This window comes from Amia ocellicauda, chromosome 1, assembly GCF_036373705.1.
Source record: "Amia ocellicauda isolate fAmiCal2 chromosome 1, fAmiCal2.hap1, whole genome shotgun sequence".
NCBI lineage: Eukaryota > Metazoa > Chordata > Actinopteri > Amiiformes > Amiidae > Amia > Amia ocellicauda.
This window is the reverse complement of record NC_089850.1, coordinates 56,494,648-56,514,949: the sequence shown is the minus strand read 5'-3', so window position 1 is coordinate 56,514,949 and position 20,302 is coordinate 56,494,648. Positions and strand designations below refer to the sequence as shown.

General features: G+C 43.1%; 1 protein-coding gene across 1 annotated transcript in view; it reads left to right on the top strand.

Annotated features, from left to right (window-relative positions):
* Window positions 1-20,302, top strand: part of grik4 (glutamate receptor, ionotropic, kainate 4) — a 342,628-nt gene that overhangs the window by 240,015 nt on the left and 82,311 nt on the right. Inside the window, exons 7-8 of the mRNA XM_066710250.1 lie at window positions 6,181-6,359; window positions 12,230-12,283. Of these exons, the coding sequence (XP_066566347.1) occupies window positions 6,181-6,359; window positions 12,230-12,283 (233 nt within the window). The remainder of the gene's footprint in view (window positions 1-6,180; window positions 6,360-12,229; window positions 12,284-20,302) is intronic.

Below are 20,302 nucleotides of genomic sequence, written 5' to 3'. Positions count from 1 at the left end.
ACACTCGTATTCTCTCGTGTTACATTTTGAAAGCTCGTAAGTTGACATAACTACCTCCCTGCACCTCCTCTTCGAATCTATTTCAGATATCCAGATATCAGTTGTACAGATAACAATTTTGAAGCGTGTAACAGAATATTGCTGGTTTGTCCTTTATTTCTGTTTTAAATGTGTTCCTGTCATGCATATGCTTACGTGTCACACTGTCAACATGAAGTCCTGAGATTATGTCTCGCTCTTCTCAAAGTAAGAGGCGTTACCAAGAAAAGAGTCTGGTGCTGGATCTCAGCAGTAAATTAACTCAACAAGTATCATGTTTACTGCAAACCTAAAATGAATATTACTATAGTAACCTGCAGCTGTTGCTTTTATCTGGAATCCATGTTATTACATGCTAAATGTTGGGAGCATCAACAGAGCTAGTTCCTTTTTTAATAATTTTTTTCAATGGCTACATCTCTTCTTCCAGTTCCTCTCCCTATCCTTCTCTCTCTCTCTCTCTCTCACCTGTAATCCCTCCTCTAACGGAGAGTTCAGCAGCTTCTCTCGAAAGGAATAATTACAGACCCACAAGAGATTTACTGCACAGCGTTTGTAAATGTCATCTGTAATCTGCTCTTAAAGTTGATATTAATATATATATATAAATAATAAAATGGTTCTGCTTAATGAAGGGATGAGTCCATCACTAAGTTCTGAAATTGGTGTGTAATTTGTGGACAACGTACAGGCCCGCTGCAGAGATGTATAATCTGTTCTGGCCTGGTTAACTTCTTAGTGTGTTAATGACCTGTTCTGTTCCGATCATACACAATCTGTCTGGTCGCGCCCGCCATATCTTCATTTATCTGCATCATGAAACCATCACACTGTTTGAGTGAGAAATGAAAAACGTAACCAACATAGAAGGATGGAGACAGCCCGCAGGTATGGTAAGCAGACGTGCAGTTTATTGATACACTTCAGCGTGGGAGAGAAGATTAAGGCTGAGAAGGGAAAAGAAATACCACAAAATAGTTTATCCCACAATTTTCAGAGTTGACTTGCTGGCTTTTTGCATACTGTTAAAACCGTTTTAATTGCTTCTCTGGTACTTCCTGCAGAAATAGCTCATGTGACACCGCTCACTAGATTTGCACCTGTAAGGTTTTTACAGTTATTTGCAGAAAATTGGGACTACAGTTGGCTCTGGAGTTGGTTTATGTACAGATAGGCGTTGGAGAGGGAGTATTTTAATCAGAGGGAGGGCTGCTGTTGGAGAACACATCCCCACCACTCTTATTTCCATTCCCCTCCGTGCTTAAGAGTGTTAATTTGACAAGATAAGCAGGGTACTGCGACTTTGGTGACTAGTATGGTAAGATCACAAATTGGAGCTGATTATATCCTGCATTTCCTCCCTATCTTTCTAATGAGAATAAAAGAGTGCAGCCAGAATTTGACTGTTCATCAGCCCGGATGAAAAATGACAAATAAGTCCCTTTTCAGCAGGATATTAGGAGAAAGGCTTGTTTAAAATACACCCGTGCTCTTGTGTTAATGAGCTCAAATTGCATACTAATTTGTTTATGAAGAGGAGAAGGTCGGTTCTTTTGTTTGTGTTTTTTCCCCTCACGCTCTTGACGGTTTTACTTTTACTGGCTTACACCTCTTACTTTCAGTCCACCTTGTATAGTACAGTAATGTTCCATCTGTTATCATGTATAGACTCCAGCAGAGAAGATGTTTCCCATAATGACAAATCCATGTACTGCAGGGTGGTAATCACCATTTCCTCTTGAGCAGTAAATGTATAAACAGTAAAAGAGAACATCATTTCTAAAATGAAAGTCATAAAAAGTGTGTTATTATATATGATATGTTTCTTTTTTGGTTAAGGGTTCCCAGTGGAAAGAAGGCAAAACACATTCCTCTCAGCGTTTCCTACTGTCTGACCCGCGCAGCCCCCCGAACACAAATCGGGAGTCATTTGTTTTTTTTCTCATCAATTTCTCCACATATTAAATGATCAAAACAGGGTGAACTTTTACATGTCTCCCAATTGTCTTGGGAGGCAATTAAAGAGGCAGCTAGCACGCTAACACAAGCAGCAGAGTTAGCAGGCATGAACAAGATGAGCTAGATTGACTGAGATTAAACTAATGATTTATTGTTTTTGCCGCTGCGTGCAGATCTGTAGTCGGCAGAAATGCTTGGTGCCAACCTTGATGTGTAAGACCTGTACTGAAGGAGCTCAGCGCTGGTTTAAGATAAGACATTTATTTCCCTTTCCAGGAAGCCTTTCCTTCCACGAGGACAAGAGCCTGTTTATGTGTCTTTCTGTATCGCTGTAGCTCTGAAGAAGTGAGATGTGTAGGCTTGCTATTAGATCACTCTTTTTGGTCCCTCTCCAGCTCTCCTAGCGTGAGGTTAGAAAAGAGGGGCACAGCTCTGGCTGTGGAGCTCTTTGAGGTTTGGTTTATTCCACCTGAGATCTTTGCTACCTAGTTCAGCACCTTATTCGCTTACATGGACCTATTAGAGTATGCATTTATCCATTCATTCCTATCTTAAGCTCATGTCCTTACCCAAGGCAATACAACAACTCTTCCCTCTTATCCATGACTCAGAGAGAGACCCAAAACCGGCTGGATTGAAGACCTTCCAGGACCACTGCTATGTACGCCTTGGGTGAAAGTTGAGAGCCAGGGGCTTCTGAGTGACCCGTGGTCCAGTAGAGACCTCCACCTACAGTGCAGGACGTTTCCTATACCCTGGATCCAACAGGGGTGCTATCCCAGCTGGGTAATTCTCAGCTTTATCAGGAAGCTCCCAGGGGGCTGTGCTCTTAGAGACTTTGGGCCATTCGGACCTGGGTGGAAAAGGGGGAAATAATAACTGCTCACTCCAACCTGATCTACATTTTAAAAAGACGCCAAGGAAAAGATGAGTTTGCAGCTCTTTTCCCACAGATGGCAGCGGTGAGCGTCTGGGAATTGAAAGTTTCTCTTCTCAGAGGATTGTGCTGAGGGCTCCCATATTTCTGAGCGAACCATTACTTTTATTAATAGCAACAGCAACTGTCTGCCTATCTCAAATTTGCATGCCGTCTTGACTGCACTAAAATAAATGAGTCTGGGGCTTTATTGATGCCTGGTGGTAGGTGTCAGCCCATGTGAGGTATATGTCAGTCCAGTCAGAATGAGTGACGGGCAGTGGTTTTATATATTTCTTTATTTATTTGCTTGCTTTGTGAGCAGTGAGTGTGGAGCCACTGCCAATGTGATCCCTGACCATAAACTTTGGATCAGTACTACACGGTGCTGATAGGTTAGATGGTGTTCGTTCCATGCTCTCCGAGTCTTTGCTGATCGGGCCAGACGTTATTTGTGTACCAGCTTAGTATGATATCAGAACAAGCAGGCAGGGATCCGTGAAGGTAATTCAGTTTAGCTGGACCCACTTCAGCCAACACCACTGAGGCAAAAATAAATTAATTAATCCAATTAAATCAATACATAAGAACATAAATTAACAATTCTCCAACCACTTATCGGCCAGGCAGCATAAGCAGAACCACACGAACAATTGATCTAATGCAGACTGTCAGGAGGGGCCGTCTCATTATCACTGATTGGTGCTGACGAAAAACAAATCGGACACACTGTTAAGGGGAATGGAGAGAATCTCATCCTGAAATGCACCCACTTTTTAATCTGCCTTTACATTATAATTTTATCTGGAAAACGTAAATATTGACACGCCCCCGAGTTGTGCCTTTCATGGATGCAAATTATGACTAGATGTATGGTCTTACCTGAACAGGCCGCTTTAGTGATGCTTTGGATGCAGATGAACATAATGTGGCAACCGTGCAGCAGGTGAAATGATGTGAAATCGAATGTGCCGCTCGCAGAATTGGATTGCTCGGAATTTAATGCAGGGGGGGGCGTGCAATTCAAATGGGTTTGTGTACTGTCTAATGTGTCGTCCTAAATATTATAGGAGAAAAGACAGGACAGTGGCACAGTGACGGAAAACTGAGCAGCCAGAGGAAATTTACTTTGAGCGTAAAGGAAAAACTGGCATTACTGGCATCCAGGCAGTGTCTTTATTTTTATAATTTGGTTGAATAGCAAAAAGCTCAGAGCGGGCATTAAAAACAAGCAATTTAGCCATCTCCCTGACATAATGCCGGACTATTATGTTTTATCATGTCATTTCCTGTTGAGGATACTCTCAGCATTTCTGGACTTGACTCGATTTTGCTCGCCGTGTAATCCTGAGGTTTGTTTTCGGTGACCTTAAAACCTAGAAGTGTGCATCTGTGGTAATGCTGCAGTAAATTGTGCACCTCCCCTCCACTCCATCCCTCTGCTGATTACCTTGAGATTGCGGCTGCCAAATCTTCAAAATGTCCAGGTTTCAGGTCTTGATAGGAATAAAATGACACGGGAGACATTTGCAGAACATGTTTTTCCAAACTGCGGCCGGTAATTGCGGAGGTTTTTGAAGTATGTTCTGAACTGGCTGTTTATGAGTGAGCTTTGCTGTATGTATCCTTTTGCTTAGTGCTTCATAGGGCACTTCAGATGGGTCCAGTTGAATCATTCTGGTTGTAAGAAAGAATTTGTATATTGTGGCACCAGGTCCAACCCACCACATATACATACAGGGGCTTAGGAAACACAAAGGCTGGGTTATGATGCAAGAAGGGTGATTTAGAGACAGACAAAAATGTTAACAAAACCCTAGCTCCTCTCGAGCCTAAACTAAACACAGTTAAACAGGTCCATATCTTACACATATAGCTAATGAAACCACAAACACAACAAACTGCAACCAGTCCAATCCGTATTGCGTAGTCGCCGCAAAATTCGTGTTCTGTAGAAAAACTTTCTTCTCTCAATACTCACTCAGGACTGCCAGAGCCTCTCATCGTGCCGCCCGCCACTGCATCACAATATGAAATACCTTTTATTCTTTGTGTGGGGCGGGGGGAGGGGAGGAGTATGCGACTGAGGGCAGAGCTGCACAATAGCAAGTTAATTTTACCATCAGCAATCACTGTTGCTGGCTGCTCTTATTTGCATGGGGACCTGCCTGAACTCAACACTGTATAAATTAGACCTCAGTGCTTGTCAAGAGCCGCCGTTGTGTGAACAGGCAGAAATGTATTTGAAGAACTGCGTGACAGAGATCGGGACCTTATCCCCTTACCCACTCTGTCTTGCAGAAGCAGAAGGTTTGTAGAGCAAATTGGAGCTCATTATGGCGAGCCAGACTGGGAGTTTTAAATATGCACAGTGATACAGTGAGAATGTAGCAAACAAAAACAGAAAACGCAGGAGCACAAATCCTGAACTAGCTTAAGCAAAGGTCTTCATCCCATTGTACAACATTCATACCCACGGGGCTTGCTAATCACACAAAACTGACACTGACTGACTCCAGAACCATCGTGCAGTGTCCGATTAACTTCTTTGTTTTGGTTTGTGATAGACTGAAGTCTTATAATTTCCATGCAGTTGGCACTAGGTCCCAGGTTTTATCCATCTCAAAGGATGAAACAATTTGAACAGAAGGAATCCAGCTGGTAAAATAAGCCGCAGCAAGATAAAATGATTGTTCAATTTACTTTAACCTTTTAAGCCACTGCAATTTTCTGCAGTAAATTTACCTTTTTCACATGAAAAACAGGCTATTGAAGGAGATTGGAAATGATTGCTTTATTATTGCATTCAAAGTGTTACCCACTTATCTTCTGGGCATGAGAATCCTGACCGAGTCCATATTTTCTTTCCATCCACAAAGCTGGAGTATCTGAGGACAGAGGTTTATTATTAATTCTAAGTAAAAGTGTGCAGTTTTAGGGCTTAGTAACACCATAACCAAATCTAGTTTGATGTAGGCACTCGCTACTCTCTAGAGAAGCAGACAGTCACTCCAATTCTCCAAGACATACAACCTTCCAGGTGAACGTCCATTCTCTCCTTCTGTCTTTCCATGTCTATCTTTTATTCTCTCCCTGTCCGATTTAACAAACTAGGACACGGAAACATAAGTAATGATATTTTAATTTCTTTCTGTACCCTTTAACAATGTTTGAGGAAGGGTTGTGGAGCCAGGGAACTTTCCAGCAGTCAATAATCTCTCTCTCTCTCTCCTTCTCCCTTATCTCTCTCCCCTTCTCCACGCCAGGCCTGCTCAACCTGGAGCGTTTGCTGAGGCAGTTCCTGATCTCCAAGGAGACGCTGTCCGTGCGCATGCTGGACGACAGCCAAGACCCCACCCCCCTGCTGAAGGAGATCCGGGATGACAAGACAGCCACTATCATCGTGGACGCCAATGCCAGCATGTCCCATATCATTCTGCAGAGGGTAGGACCCACCTCCGCCCCTTCCCCCAAACTCCAGGTGTCCCCGTAACCTGAAAAAGGGAAAATTGCTCAATCGTTCACAACCTTACACACGTCCCTGGTCTCTTGAAATGTGTGATGTAGGGCTGGAAAGCGAGATTCTGGGCTCAGATAACCACAAGCAGCTGAACGAATGTAATGGGCCATATGACCCCCTCTTGATCGTAAACATGTTTCTTTAGTTCTAACTGAACTTCAATGCCACCGTTCAACATAATTGTGGACACACACCTGATATATGTTGTCTTTTTTAATTAAGGACGGCATTCTCCACGTGTGCAATATCATTTTAATACCTCTTTAAATAATGTATTTTGTAGCCGTCCATTTATGAGGTCAGAATGCATAAAAGGCTGAGCAGCATAGCAGAAGTTACAAATGAGAGAAGCCAATTAATCCCGTAATGATGCTGCAGCTGTCAGTGGCTCACAGGGCCAAAAGCAACGGCCGAGCCTTTGTTGTCGGATTTTCCCAGGGAACCGGCGTCTATTGCACTGCTTGGCTAAGGTCATTATTGAACCAGTTTCCCAGCTGCAGGCCCCACCTGGGCTGAGACCGACAGGCCTGCCATGGTGGGCACAGTAAACTGCAGCTCATATTGCGTTGAAGCACCCCGTTGGCCTGACTGGCGTGCTACAACACCCAACACAAGTCTGCTGTTTGTGTCGGTGCTGTCAGTGCGCTGGGCAGTGACACAGCTGTGATGTCATAAGTCATGTGACATTCCTTAAATGCATTTTACCCCAGGGTCATCAGTAAGTGATCTTGGAGGGAGATGGATATCTTAAATAGTAATGATTCCATGGTTCCATGTTTCACTTCTCAGATCAGCTGGAATTGCACAACAGATTGAAATATCTTCTGTATTTCATAGGGGGACAAAGAATATGTTTGAAGATTTCATCAAATGTGTTCAGCATGACTTTCTTGAGTTTTAACCAGCGCTGATTTCTGCTATATTTCTGTATTTAAGAGCTGGTAAAGGAGGCTGAACATGGCCCATCAATTTTAATGGCTGAATAAGGCAATAATTACCTCTAATTGGATCATATTATTGAGTGGTATTTTCGGGGGAGAAGGCAAATGAAGGGAAACAAAAGACTGTAAGATATAATGAACATTTGTACTGCAAAGACATAAAAATCAGGATGCTTTTCTAGTTATAGACAGGTGTTAACACCAGACATCATAACACCAGCTCAGTTTGACTGCACAGTGGGATGTGTGGTGTTTAAAGCTGAGATGTTGTTGTCTTTCCACACTGCTGAAAAATGTAAAAGTGTCAGTGTGAAAGGTAACAATGTAATACTTTTGAAAGGGTTCAGAATGGGAGAGTCATATTCTTGTCTCCTGGATTTTGTTCCAACCAACCACTGAGTTACTTTAATAAGTGGAATTAATAGTTATTTAGTTAATTAGTGAATACATTAAGACTTCTCTCCAGTATCCAAATTGTTTTCTGGGCACTTAAGTCAACAGCATCCACACAACATATCCACACAAACAAACAAGAATAAAAAGAGGGTTAATTCATTTTGGATTAAGAAAATAGTTAAATTGATTTATTAACTGAGTTCTAAGGTGGAAGACAGTGGTTTACTTTATTCAAATGTTTGCTTAGTTGGGTCATTGGTGAAGGGAATACCTATTTCTAACAGACCACTTGCCCTGTTTTGTAAATGTATTGATCTGACTCAAACAAAAGAGAGAACAGAAATATATTTCATGTCTGTTTGACATTTTGCCAGTTCAGTATTCCATTGCTAGGACTTTCAGGTAAAGCTTCTCCTCTTCCTGAACCTTTTGAGTTCGGCCACGGAGCCGTACAGACTTCACAAACACCTTTACAAAGACACAGGCCAACGCCCCTCCCACAAAGTCCAGCCACGTAAACCCAGGCTGTCCTTTGGAAACCTTTAGAGCTGCAGAGTTCAGACCGTGACAGCAGGGCTGTGGCGTCGCATCTGGCAGCATATGGACATGTTTGATTAAGTCCTAGCTTGATGAATGCCTCATAGTCCTGGCAAGGTGACAGATAAGAGACACAGGGGAGCGTCTAATGCCTGTCGAGCTGCTGTTGAAGGGTGTTTTTGAATACCCTTCCTGAGGTGTTATTGTCAGTTCATATGCTTTTGACCAGAGCCGGCAGTCTTGTGAAGGCCATCCAAGAACCTGTACCTGCCTGGAGTATACCGTCGAGACTGCTATTTCTGGTTCTGCCTCGTACCAAAGTTGCCAACTCCTCAGCGATTCCCCCCCGCGCTCGCCCGCAGGCTACAGACAGTCGGCTGGAGTTGTTTTGCGTCACTGAACTTCAACAGAACCCTGCCTGAGGCCATGCTGTTACCTCAGGGTTGGCAACATTTTAATTGAAGCTTCCCCCCCCGCATTACACTCGAACACCCAGAGCAACTTCAACTTGTTTCTAATGTTCTTGTCATTTTCGGTCTCCGTCAAATAATGAAATGAGTGTCTGAAAGGCTGTGGCTGAAGAGCACAAAGCCACACAAACAAACGAGGCGGCAAACAAACCTTCCCCTCACCATTTCCTCTCGGGCGGCCTCGGAGACGACCTGTCAACATTATTCATTCAGACTCGCGTGACCTTCCCGTGTCCACCGGGAATGGCGCCCGTGGTCTCGCAGCTGCGCTGCCTCGGGCTGATACCCACTCTCACCCAGGCTATGTGTGGATCTCGCTCTCCGGAGGAAACGGACGAGTCTGAGCGTGCCATGGAGACTCTGGACAGAGCAGAGCAGTGCAATATTAATGCGCACGGATTGCACGGTGCAAAGAGGGGTCAATCTCACCGCCTAGTTTGCATTCTCGCTGCATTCACCTCTCCTTCTCTTGCTCTCGTTGTCGATCTGTCTCTCCCGGCCCCTGCAGACGTGAGAGGTCGGGGGCGAGGTGGTGGGCTTGCATTAGGACCGATTTAGTCAATGCTCATTGTATTCATCAGAAATGGATCTCGGTGTAGTGTGTTAGAGGCATGTCCCCACAGTCGCACACCGGGGCCCTTGACACAGCTGCAGTTAAAGGCCTGAACTGCGTGCTCACGTGCAAAATTAGACATGATGGGCTGCTTTTACTACACTACTACTGCTGCTGTTGCTGCTACTAGTATTACTACTACTTCTCATGCAGTAGACGAAGAAGAAGCGCTTGAATGGAATAGTTCAACTTATAACTCGAACATAACAGTTTTAGACTAGTCCTAGACACACACACACACGCACACACACAATCACTTCTCAGTAATTCTGATATAATGAGCTTGTTTATCAGTCACATCAAAGGCAGTTGTCCTCCTGCTGAGAAGGAACGGATTCTCCCAGCCATAGTGTGTGTTTCAAAAGCTAACAAATAGCCAGAGTTAGAGGGGTATCTACTAAATCACAATGCTTTTGGAAATTGTAAAAAAAAAACTAAACCAAAAGAATAGAAAATAATGAAAAGGAGGGGGTTTAGCATTTCCATCCTGTTGCTAAAGAGATTCAGATAAGCAGTTTTACGACAGAGATGGATGGTCACCTGGAGCGGTTCCTTGTTGTACAGATACCTCCAAAACTTAATGCGTTCATTGGCTTTTGCACTGTGATGTAACCGCACTTTCTGCAGTATCGAGAGCAAGGTTCTCCATGTTCAGCTCATCCCTGGTCCTTCTCCCCTGTGATTACACAACTGTGCCAGTAAACCAAGCATTTTCAGAAGGAAATGCCTCTCATTTCATTCCACCATCTGTTGGGGTCAGAGTCTTTCTGCCACATCTAACTGTACATAAGCAACAAAGAATATAGCTCTGACTTTGGGCTTTAAAACATACAGGGCCATGTTCATGAAGCTTCAGAGATGAAGAAATCTCAGTAGAAAAAAAATAAATGCAAAGAAGCAGCAAAATGTTTTAATGGGTGGTGAATTTATCATGACATTAATATGTGGGCCACACTCCTGGAAAGGTGAACAGCTAAGAAGGTGCTGGGCTCATACATAATCATTCAGGTGCATTATGACTGCATAGAGAAAGAGGTTCAAACTGTGGGCTGTGTTTTCTGTTCAGTCCAACACATATGAAAAATGTCTTCTAGAGACTGTCTTTAATTACAGAGCTGAAATGACATCAAAGTAAGCAACGGGGAGACAGGTAATGCAATCCAGTTGGACAAAAGTTAATATACAGAGAAGAAAGAAGAAGGGGGAAAATTAATCTTTATTTCAACCTGGAAATGAGTTTTTTTCCCAGCTGAAACGACGCTGTTTCCTGATAACTTTGCTCCATGGAAATGGGTTCTATTCGATGAGGGGAAAGGAAGAAAAACGCACTGTTGATGCACTTGTTGTCACTGTTGGAAAGGTCAGGATCTGAGAGAGAAAAGGTACAGCGGGACACGGTGTGCAACGCCGGGCGAATGCAAAGGAAGAGTGTTGCGCTCCGGTCCATCATAAGCAGGGTGATGCACGGTACACTCTCGAATCCCCTTATTGCGCCTCTGTGCTCCAAAACCAGCTGAATGTCAAACTACTGAGATGTATCTGCTGGTGCCGACGCCACGTTTACTATTTCGTCAAATAAATAAGAACATAATTAAATTTAATTGATAGCAGTATCGATTGCAATTTTCTAAGGAGTAAGATAAATGAAGGAATAATGCAATGAAAGTCCTTTTTATGAAAAATGTAATGGAGCATGAATATGTATAGAGAGAGAGAGTTTTCTTTTCACTTTTAATTGCAAAAAGAGAAGATCTGGAAGGATGCAGAGTGAAGTAAAAACACACACACACACACAGAATATGGTGTTTAAATATGTGATTAAAATGTGAAGTTGTGCGGTATTTTCTGGCAGCTGAACTTCTATAATTTTCAGCCATGTCTATTATTTTCTCGGAGGTAAAACCTATCAACCAGTATTTAAAGAAGGAAAACAGATCTCTGTGGTGGATTAAGTCACAAGCATCTCTTTTGCTTAAAAAAATTGGAATTTGCTTAAAAAAAAAGCAGTGCATCGGTCTGTGTTATGTTCAAACGTGAACCATTAAATTAAGTATGAATATATCTGCCTTAAACATGACAGGGTGTTTAATAAAAGTCTTGCCAGTTCGCCTCACTCTGATGACAGTCATTTGCTCGTAAATCACCCTTGAGTTCACGCGATCAGCCTACTTTCCAATTCAGTTGCTGAGTCCCCAGTATGTTGCGTTAATGTTGTGTTTTTTAGTCAGTTCCCCCGTCGAATATATATGAAATGTATTGTCTGCTTTTACCATATTGTTCAGATCGTAGGAAAAAGCACTCAACCGGTTCCATCAAATCTTTTTATATGAGAATTTGTGTGTTTTGGAAGTGCAAGGGGAACATTGAAAGGGGTGAAAATGGAAAAATTTGAAGTCCTCTGTCCCAGCCCCTGCGGGAGTTTGCCGCAGTAAATTTGCACTATATTTTCCCAGTCATCTCTTCGTGGTTACCCACTGTTACACTTAACCACACTTCGCTGTGTGTTATTACCATGATTTGACTGTGCACTGTGCTTTGAACATGGTATACCACGTTCAAAGCTGATGGGGGTGGTGGGGGGAGTGGAGATGGTCGATTATTTCTCAGTTTTTTGTATCCTCCTCACTTGGAGAGAAACAAATTATTCCAGTACGCACAGGCTCGGTCCTCAGTTTCCATGTTCTGTCTGTGTTTTATTGCACACCCAGCTCTTTACCTGAAATCTGACTTCTCTCTAGGTGAACAGATTGTCTAGGTAAATGTGCTAGGAAATGACAAATAAAATGAGATTTCTGACACCTTTTTTTCTGTCTGTTTGTTTTATTCTCCTTTCTGCAGGCCTCGGAGCTGGGGATGCTGTCGATTTATTACACCTACATCTTCACCTCACTGGTAAGGGAAGAAAAAAAAAAAAAGTAAAAAAGTAAGGCAGCCACACTCTAATGGATATTAATGATATTGGTAACGCGTTGCATTAACAGTTCCATTGAAATGATTCATATCCAGATGATTTATGACTCATTAATGAGGCATTAGTTAGATGTTTTCCTCCAGCCTGTGGTTCATTTTCTATTTTGCTGTCTTTGTGGAAAAGCGTGAGTGTGGTACGGCCCCAGTCACTCGCTCGCAGTGGCGGCTGTTGGAGATTAATGGGGGAGAGAGAGCGCAACCCCCCCGCCCTGCTTTCTGGTGAGACCCAGGGATGAGAGCCAGACAGTGGGGCAGTCCATGCGGAGAGCGTGGGGGTCTTCTGTGTGAAACGAAAACCCTACTTGCATTTTCACTTTGCACATCTTTGTGAAGCATTTAATTTGCAAATTGTCGCCACTCTATTGCTTGAAATGAAATTTCAAAGTAGCAATTTATCTGCTGCACCAGTAGCTACAGATTTAACAATATATTTTGTAACAGAAGTACAACAATGGTTATCTGTAGCTTCAAATGGTAAATCTTTCTTGTGTGTGTGACTTGAGGAGTAGATGTCTGTCAGTTGTATTTTCTGGGTATTTTATGCGGTTTTCATGATTTGTCTCGTCAGACAGTAGTTTTTCCTGTGTGATGTATATCGCAAAGAGGAGCTGTATATGTGTATATCTGTTAGACTATAAGGGAAGAGGCACTGATAGCAACTAGACGTTAACAAAGATTGACTGAAACTATACAGTAAGGTGGCACTGTCAGCCAGTTTGTTTTGCATGTTGTAAGGATTATGTTTCGGTATTTGAATCAAAAGGTTTGAGGAGGATCTAGCGATGGTATTTCTTCACTAATGTCTAAATGGTAAAAGAATACATAAATAAATATAGGCTGATGGTGAGGATATATATATGTATGGAGATATTACAAATACATGTGAAGAGCAGCGGCTGTACTGAGCCCTGCCTGCACTTCCAGAAACAAGGTGAATTATTCATAAGGTGGGGAACAGAATCTGAAATGCTTTAGGGTTATTCTGACCGATGTGAATTGAACCTTTAAACATAGAATCCAGTCTCTGGCCCCGTTGCACGAGGGAGTGTCATTGCCAAAGAAATCAAAGAGCAACAGCTTGCACTGATTTAGTGTTTATTCATCCTGTCAGCAGTCGGACACAGAATCGAATTCAGGTCCGTACTGGGGCCACACGCAACATTGTTTACTGCCAAGCGACACGATTTGAAAAAAAAAAGACAATGAATGCTGAGCTCCATTTGTTCTTTAATTAGAGCCCACACATCAAGGATTTCTTCATTAATAAAATACAGGAAGCCTACATGCATGTTTCCCTCAGTGATAATATCGTCTCTAAATTAAAATCTAATACACAGCTGAGTCTCAGAAGGAGCTGTTTTTATTACCATCATCTTTATTATAGTTTTTTTTTTTCAAGGTAGCATCGTTCTCGGAGAAACAACACATTTTTATTTTTTCTAAAGCCAGTCAGGATGAGAGCACAAGTGCTGTGAGACCCAGTTCATTATTCCTGAACCTGTGTAAACGAGAACAAGGAGCGAGAGGCGGAGGGATGTAAAAAGGGCTGCATAGACCATTTTAATAATAACAGGTGACAAACGTCAGTGATTGGCTACAGCTGCCCCAGAGTTTCAGATGATTCACGTCATGTATCTAGTCAGCGTCCAGTCCGTTGTCCATCTTCGGCAAGGGATGGCGGTTTAAATTAGGCCTCGCTTTGATTGCTCACTCCTGTGTATTTAGTTACATTACAGTATAGGACACAGACTAGTAATGTATAATAATTAAGGGTGTCCTTCATTGATAAATACCCACTAATGGAATTCAACTGGGCCATTAATGTTCCTCTGCAAGCATAGTCAAAATCAATGGGTGGGCGAAGTTTTCACTTGTCGGGAGGGATGCCTTGTTTACTCTGCAATAACCTGCTCCTCAGGAAGCAGGCTCTGCTGTACTTGTCCTGCTTTGGTCAGTCATTTATCAGTTGGCAAGGAAGTACACTGTCCATTAAATTCAGTTCACTTTACATTTCAGTCCTGGAGGTTGTCTGCTGTCTTTCACCGGGAGCAAAAGGGAGAAAAAATTATTGAAGATAAAACACAAGAACATAAGAGTTTTCAGACGAGAGGAGGCCATTCGCCCCATCGTGCTCGTTTGGTGTCCATTAATAACTAAGTGATCCAAGGATCCTATCCAGTCTGTTTTTAAATGTTCCCAAATTGTCTCTTCAGCCACATCGCTGGGGAGTTTGTTCAGATTGTGATGCCTCTCTGAGTGAAGAATCGTCTCCTGTTTTCCATCTTGAATGCCTTGAAGCCCAATTTCCATTTGTGTCCCTGGGTGCGTGTGTCCCTGCTGATCTGGAAAAGCTCCTCTGTTTTGATGTGGTCAATGCCTTTCATGATTTTGAAGACTTGGATCAAGTCCCCACATAGTCTCCTCTGTTCCAGGGTGAAAAGGTTCAGTTCCTCAGTCTCTCAGTAGGACATTCCCTTCAGACCTGGAATAAGTCTGGTTGTTCTCCTCTGAACTGCCTCTAGAGCAGCGATATCTTTCTTGAAGTGTGGAGCCCAGAACTGTCCACAGTATCCAGATGAGCTCTAACTAGTGCATTGTACAGTCTGAACATTACTGCCCTTGTTCCCAATTCTACACTTTTGACAATATACCCTAGCAATGAAGGGCAACGAGGTAACTCAGTTACTTGGTTTGTCTGTCACAACAACAGTTTGGAAACCGTTATTGGTCATGAAGAGAAAATATCTTTGGTTGGGCCAACGTTAATTTCCCCTCAACTGGCAATGCAATTAAAATACATTCCTAAAATGATAATTAATGATGATAGCTAACTAACTATCTAATGATAGATAAAGTAAGTATTTCTCAATCTTATGCTCCAAGACTGCAACACCTTCCCGTTCTAAATCCGGCGTCATATCCTGAGATCTCTAGATGGCGATTCAAGACAAGTATTATTGCGTTTTCGTGCACATTGTGCTGGTGAAGTTTTGCACGTGGCTCTCGCTTGCATTACTGTTGCACAGCGCAACAGTTATGCATGCCAGTTAATCTCCAAAACCTTTCTCGACCAGCTTTCCACGTCTGGTGTGTGTTTTTAGACAGATGGTGCTTACTGTTGCATTGTGTCCAGCCCCGAAATGCTGCGCTGCTGTGTGTGAGGCACTCTGCAAAATGAGCGGCCGTGCTGTTGCATCAATGCTACGTTTCCAAGCCTTTTCTCCGAGGGTGCACTAGTCAGGCCTGTCACACTCGGTGGAAAGACAGTTCTGTGGTCATGGACTCCAAAGGAGGAGCCGTCCTCCCCGGTTTTATGTTTTATATCCTGTCATTTCATACATATTGATCTCCTTAAAACGATTTCAATTTTACGCTGCTCTACACCCAGAAGAAGCTGTCATGGGATTTATTTTTATATATACATTTTATTTTATTTTATTTTGATGGCGACGCTTCTTCCTTAAACATTAACATTTATCTAAAAAAATATATATTATCAAGGGTAGATAATACAGAAGGCAGTTATTGATCCCCTGTACCAGAGGCAGCCCAGAGACACGGTGTGGAGTGGGGCATACCGAATTGGGCAGAAAATTGTAAACTCTTGTATTTATATTACCAGTGTGCATATCTTTATTTATTTCTTGCAGACAGCTTAGCTTCTGGTTCTTCCTCTACCTTTCTGCAGTTTGGATTTAAACGCCTCTCTTTTTCATTCAAGATCCTCATCTCCAGTTTTAAAGGATGATACAGGTTATATAAGATACATGTAAACCAGCTGAATGTTTTGAAGACGCCCCTGTTCTTTAATGAAACCAGTCAAGTGTATTTATCAGAGAGAAAATAAGCGTTACAAACAGGAAGTGCAAACGTCCGAAGGGGCCTCGGACAAATTTAAAATCCCTGTTGTCTCTCAAGCATACGTCTCAGGCTTAGCAAAATCACTGAAGCCTCATTGTTTTCTTTCCAAGACCTCTTCGCCTCTGTGAGTGATTTATATTGTCTCTGGGATTTCTTATCCATCGGTGTCCTTGAGAGAGTGAATTACATTGAGGTGGGGTCTAGGAGTGGGCCAAGGCCAGGTGGCAGAGTGATCCGATCCCCTCAAACTAGTTCTTGACCCCCCGGGGATTAATAGCAACGAGGGACGGGCCTCCCCAGCAATAGCATTTCTTTCCTCAGTCGGAGTCATGAACAATATCATTACCACACAGCCTTGACAGACTGCACCATTGACATTGCGCCACTCATATTTACTGCACAAACCCCACTCGGAGAAATCCCTCTGGAACTTAATTGAATTCCACCTGATGAAAACGGTGTCTTCCAAACCCATTTAAATAGATGGGTGCTTTATCTCGCTCAGTGACCTTTTTTCGTGGTAAAATAATTTTAATTAAAACACTAAATCAAGTGCTGGAGATTCAGACGCCTTCCTTCCACAGCATCCATCACTGTATTTCCAGTCTGTTTTGTGTTTTAGTAACAGTGTGAGGAACACACCGGGCTGTGACAGCGCAGCGCCACTGAGATTATACCACTCTGCCAGCGAAAGTGCTAATGAATTTATGATAATCTCCTTGGATGATTTTTCCACGATGCCATTTCAAAGAACTGGCGTTCGAACACAATCTGGAAAGCCTACTAAAGCCCCTCCTTATGTCGCTTTCAGAAGCACTGGGGAAATGATAACGAGGATAAATTAGCCTTACTTTCAAATCCAGATCCAAAAGAGAGAAAGGAATGAATTTATGAATTACATCGGTTTGGCGATGCGTTAAGAAACAGGTCACCGAGGGGGGCTAATGTCATGTGCAGAGGTGCTCAGTCTTGTCAGGCAGTTTGATTCACAATGTTGAAAAATTGTGTGTTTTTGATTTGTTTATAGAGTAACTATAACTGGTGAAGGACGGGAATACATTCAGGCCTTTTAAACCATTACAATTTGAAAGTGTTGTGCTGAATTGGTGTAATGTTTGTAGATAAAACATGAGAACATAAGAAAGTGTCCAATCGAGAGGAGGCCATTCACCCCATCGTGCTCGTTTGGTGTCCATTAATAACTAAGTGATCCAAGGATCCTATCCAGTCTGTTTTTAAATGTTCCCAAATTCAGACACCCATGCCAGCTACCCCATCCCCTCCTCCCCTGAGATGCGTAGACCAGGGACAGTGAGTCGAGGAAACACAACTGTGAAGCTGCACCTCCCCCCTACTGTCACCCCAGTGCTTATATATTCATCGGCTGACGTTAATCTCCAAAGAAAAAAGGTTGATAAACGAGCGGGCATAATTGTTTTCTCCAATCATTCCGAGTGTCAAAGGCAGACTTGTGCAAATGGTGTATAAATGTGTTGTTAGAGAGCAGCCTGCTGGAGATTGTGGTGGTGGTGGTGGTGTTTTTTTCAGAGATGGAGTGGCTGCAGTGCCCTGTTGATTAATCGGCAAACAGAGGGAGAGAGACAGAGATTCTTCTTCTTCTTCAGTCGGAGAAATGTTTTTCGGAGGACGTGAATTAACCCGTTGAGAACACGGCATAGCAAGCGATAATTGACCGTAGCTGAATCATACTGATGAGGCCGACGATTTTGTGCAATTGGTCTGATCCCATCCCATGATCACTTAGCTTCAGCAAAAACACGCTTACACTTAGGGAACATGCTATAATGTTTATTAATACTATTTCTTCATTTGTTTGATTCCTTTATCCATGGTGACTTACAGTGAATGTGTATCAGAAAACGAAGAAAGAAAATAATTTAAAAACACAGAAATGATCTTGAATAGTAGCCAGTATTGTGTTTACATTAGAATGACTCTGTGGTGATGTGTGGGAACCAGAATAATGAAGGGCTACAGTGATTAATAGAGAGCGTGGAAGCCGAGTGCTAAATAGGAACGGTATTTTACCAGACTGTCAGGTATTTTTGTGTACTTTGACCCCGTCTGTTTTTTGCAGATGATGTCTGGTAAATCTAAGCATTGTAATCTATTGGATATGTTCTTAAAAATGTGTATTAATCAGTGTGTGATATACCCGCAAATGTATCTCAAAAGTGGCAACCCTAAAAACTAAAGTCCTAAAACTGTTTAAAATGATCAATTTGCCTCCAGTTGAAGTCCAAGCTCACCTTGCCTATTCCATACCTGCCCAGTGAGATTGCTTTTCTACCTTAAAAGCATCCCTATTTATTTATTGCCACATTTATGTAAACTACATTTTAGTGCCTCCAGACAGAAAGGCTAATTTTCACAGCAGTCTTGACAGAAATGAAAAAAAAGCTATTCCGCATTCTGAGTTCTCTATAGACTTCAGAACTTTTCTTTTACAAATGCTCTGACTTTTTTGTGGCACGAGGCTGTGCAACTGATCATCTGAGATTGCAGAGCGGATTTTTTAAATAACTGCATTTCCGACGGGAGGTGGGAGGTCTCCTCTAATCCGATCGGGGCGATCGTCAGCTCCGCGTTTACCGACATCAGAGGAATATTTTATCGATTGATTGATTTTTGATTTATGTGTTCCTGCTCATTTGGGATTGCGCCGTCAGGAGAGAGGCAATGCGTTAAACAGACATGTGCGAGACGCTTTAAATGCCGCTCGGAGATCTGGCTCATGCGTCTGCAGAGCTCGGTTGTGCTGGGAGAGCTCTGCGGCAGCGTGCGGGAATGAACCGGCTGACGTTTCTGAAGAATACAAACTACCTCCTTTCAGAACGCACCCCCACCCCCACCACCATTTCCTCACAACCTCCTTCTCTCCCTGGCACCCCCGTTTTCCCTCAGATTACAGCACAGTCACAGGCCGGCCAGGGGGAGGTGGGGGAGTTTTTGGAGATACTGGAGGGAGATGGATGTGCTGATTTTGACTTCTTTAGCTCTCTCTAATCAAGCAGAGATCCATACAGTGGAAAAAGTATCAAGTGGGTGTCAAGAAATGCTGTGTCATCCCACTCCGTAGCCCTCTGAGAAACCATGTATCACTTCCCACTCCTGTGTGTGTCTTTTGTTCCTCCCTCATTAGGAAAAACGTGTTGCCTTGGCTTAACTGTACAAGTCCTATGAATGTGGCCGTATTTTCCTTGAAAGAGAGGCTGATAGGGGATGTAGGAATGCGAAAGGCCTAAGGCAATATGAGCTGCTCATCTCAGAAGAGAGCTCCTCATAGTTTGATCCCTCCACTCAATGTTATATCTCCACAGCCCGCTGGATAGTCCCAACCAACGTATCTGCTTCCACGGATTTACTCCAGTCAGCTGTCTGTGTACCGTAATGCAGGTACATGGCGGAAAGACAACCTTTATGTTTCTTTCAGCCTCTGTTCTGTGTTGTGCCGACTTCACGAGAGCGTGTATCCTCTCCTGACCACTACTCGAATAACATAGACTCGGTAACGCTTAACACCCGAGTCTCCGAAGGGGCCCGAAGTTGTTTGAAGGTCGGTCGGACACGGATCTGTGCCGCGGCCATCAGCTCAACTCCGAACGCGAAACGGATGACATATGGTGGCAATCAGGGGGCCTGACTTTTGCGCTGCTTGTTTTGTTCTCTCCGTTTCATTTACTCGGCTACACTTTCCCGATTCCCTCGTCAAGACCTTCAGTCTCTCGGCCGCCCGATGGACACCCGTGGTACATACTGAACAGGTCGCCAGCACAGCACAGCAGTCAGAGGCTGGGATTAGCTTGATGGACTGAGAGGGTGTTGGCAAATACACCTGCAAACAGAGGCAGGATTAATTCTCCTGCCCCTCGACTAGCTCTCAGACTTCCAGAGTGGCCCACTTTGCTAAAGTAATGCCCCACCCCACTCAATTTTTTGGCAGCTTAGAGCGAGGCGTCTGTTATTTTCAGCATTTTGTCTGATACCTAGTGTTTGCTGTCTAATGTAAATACATTACCTGGATGCATAAAACATGAATGAAGGCCATAATTTAATCAT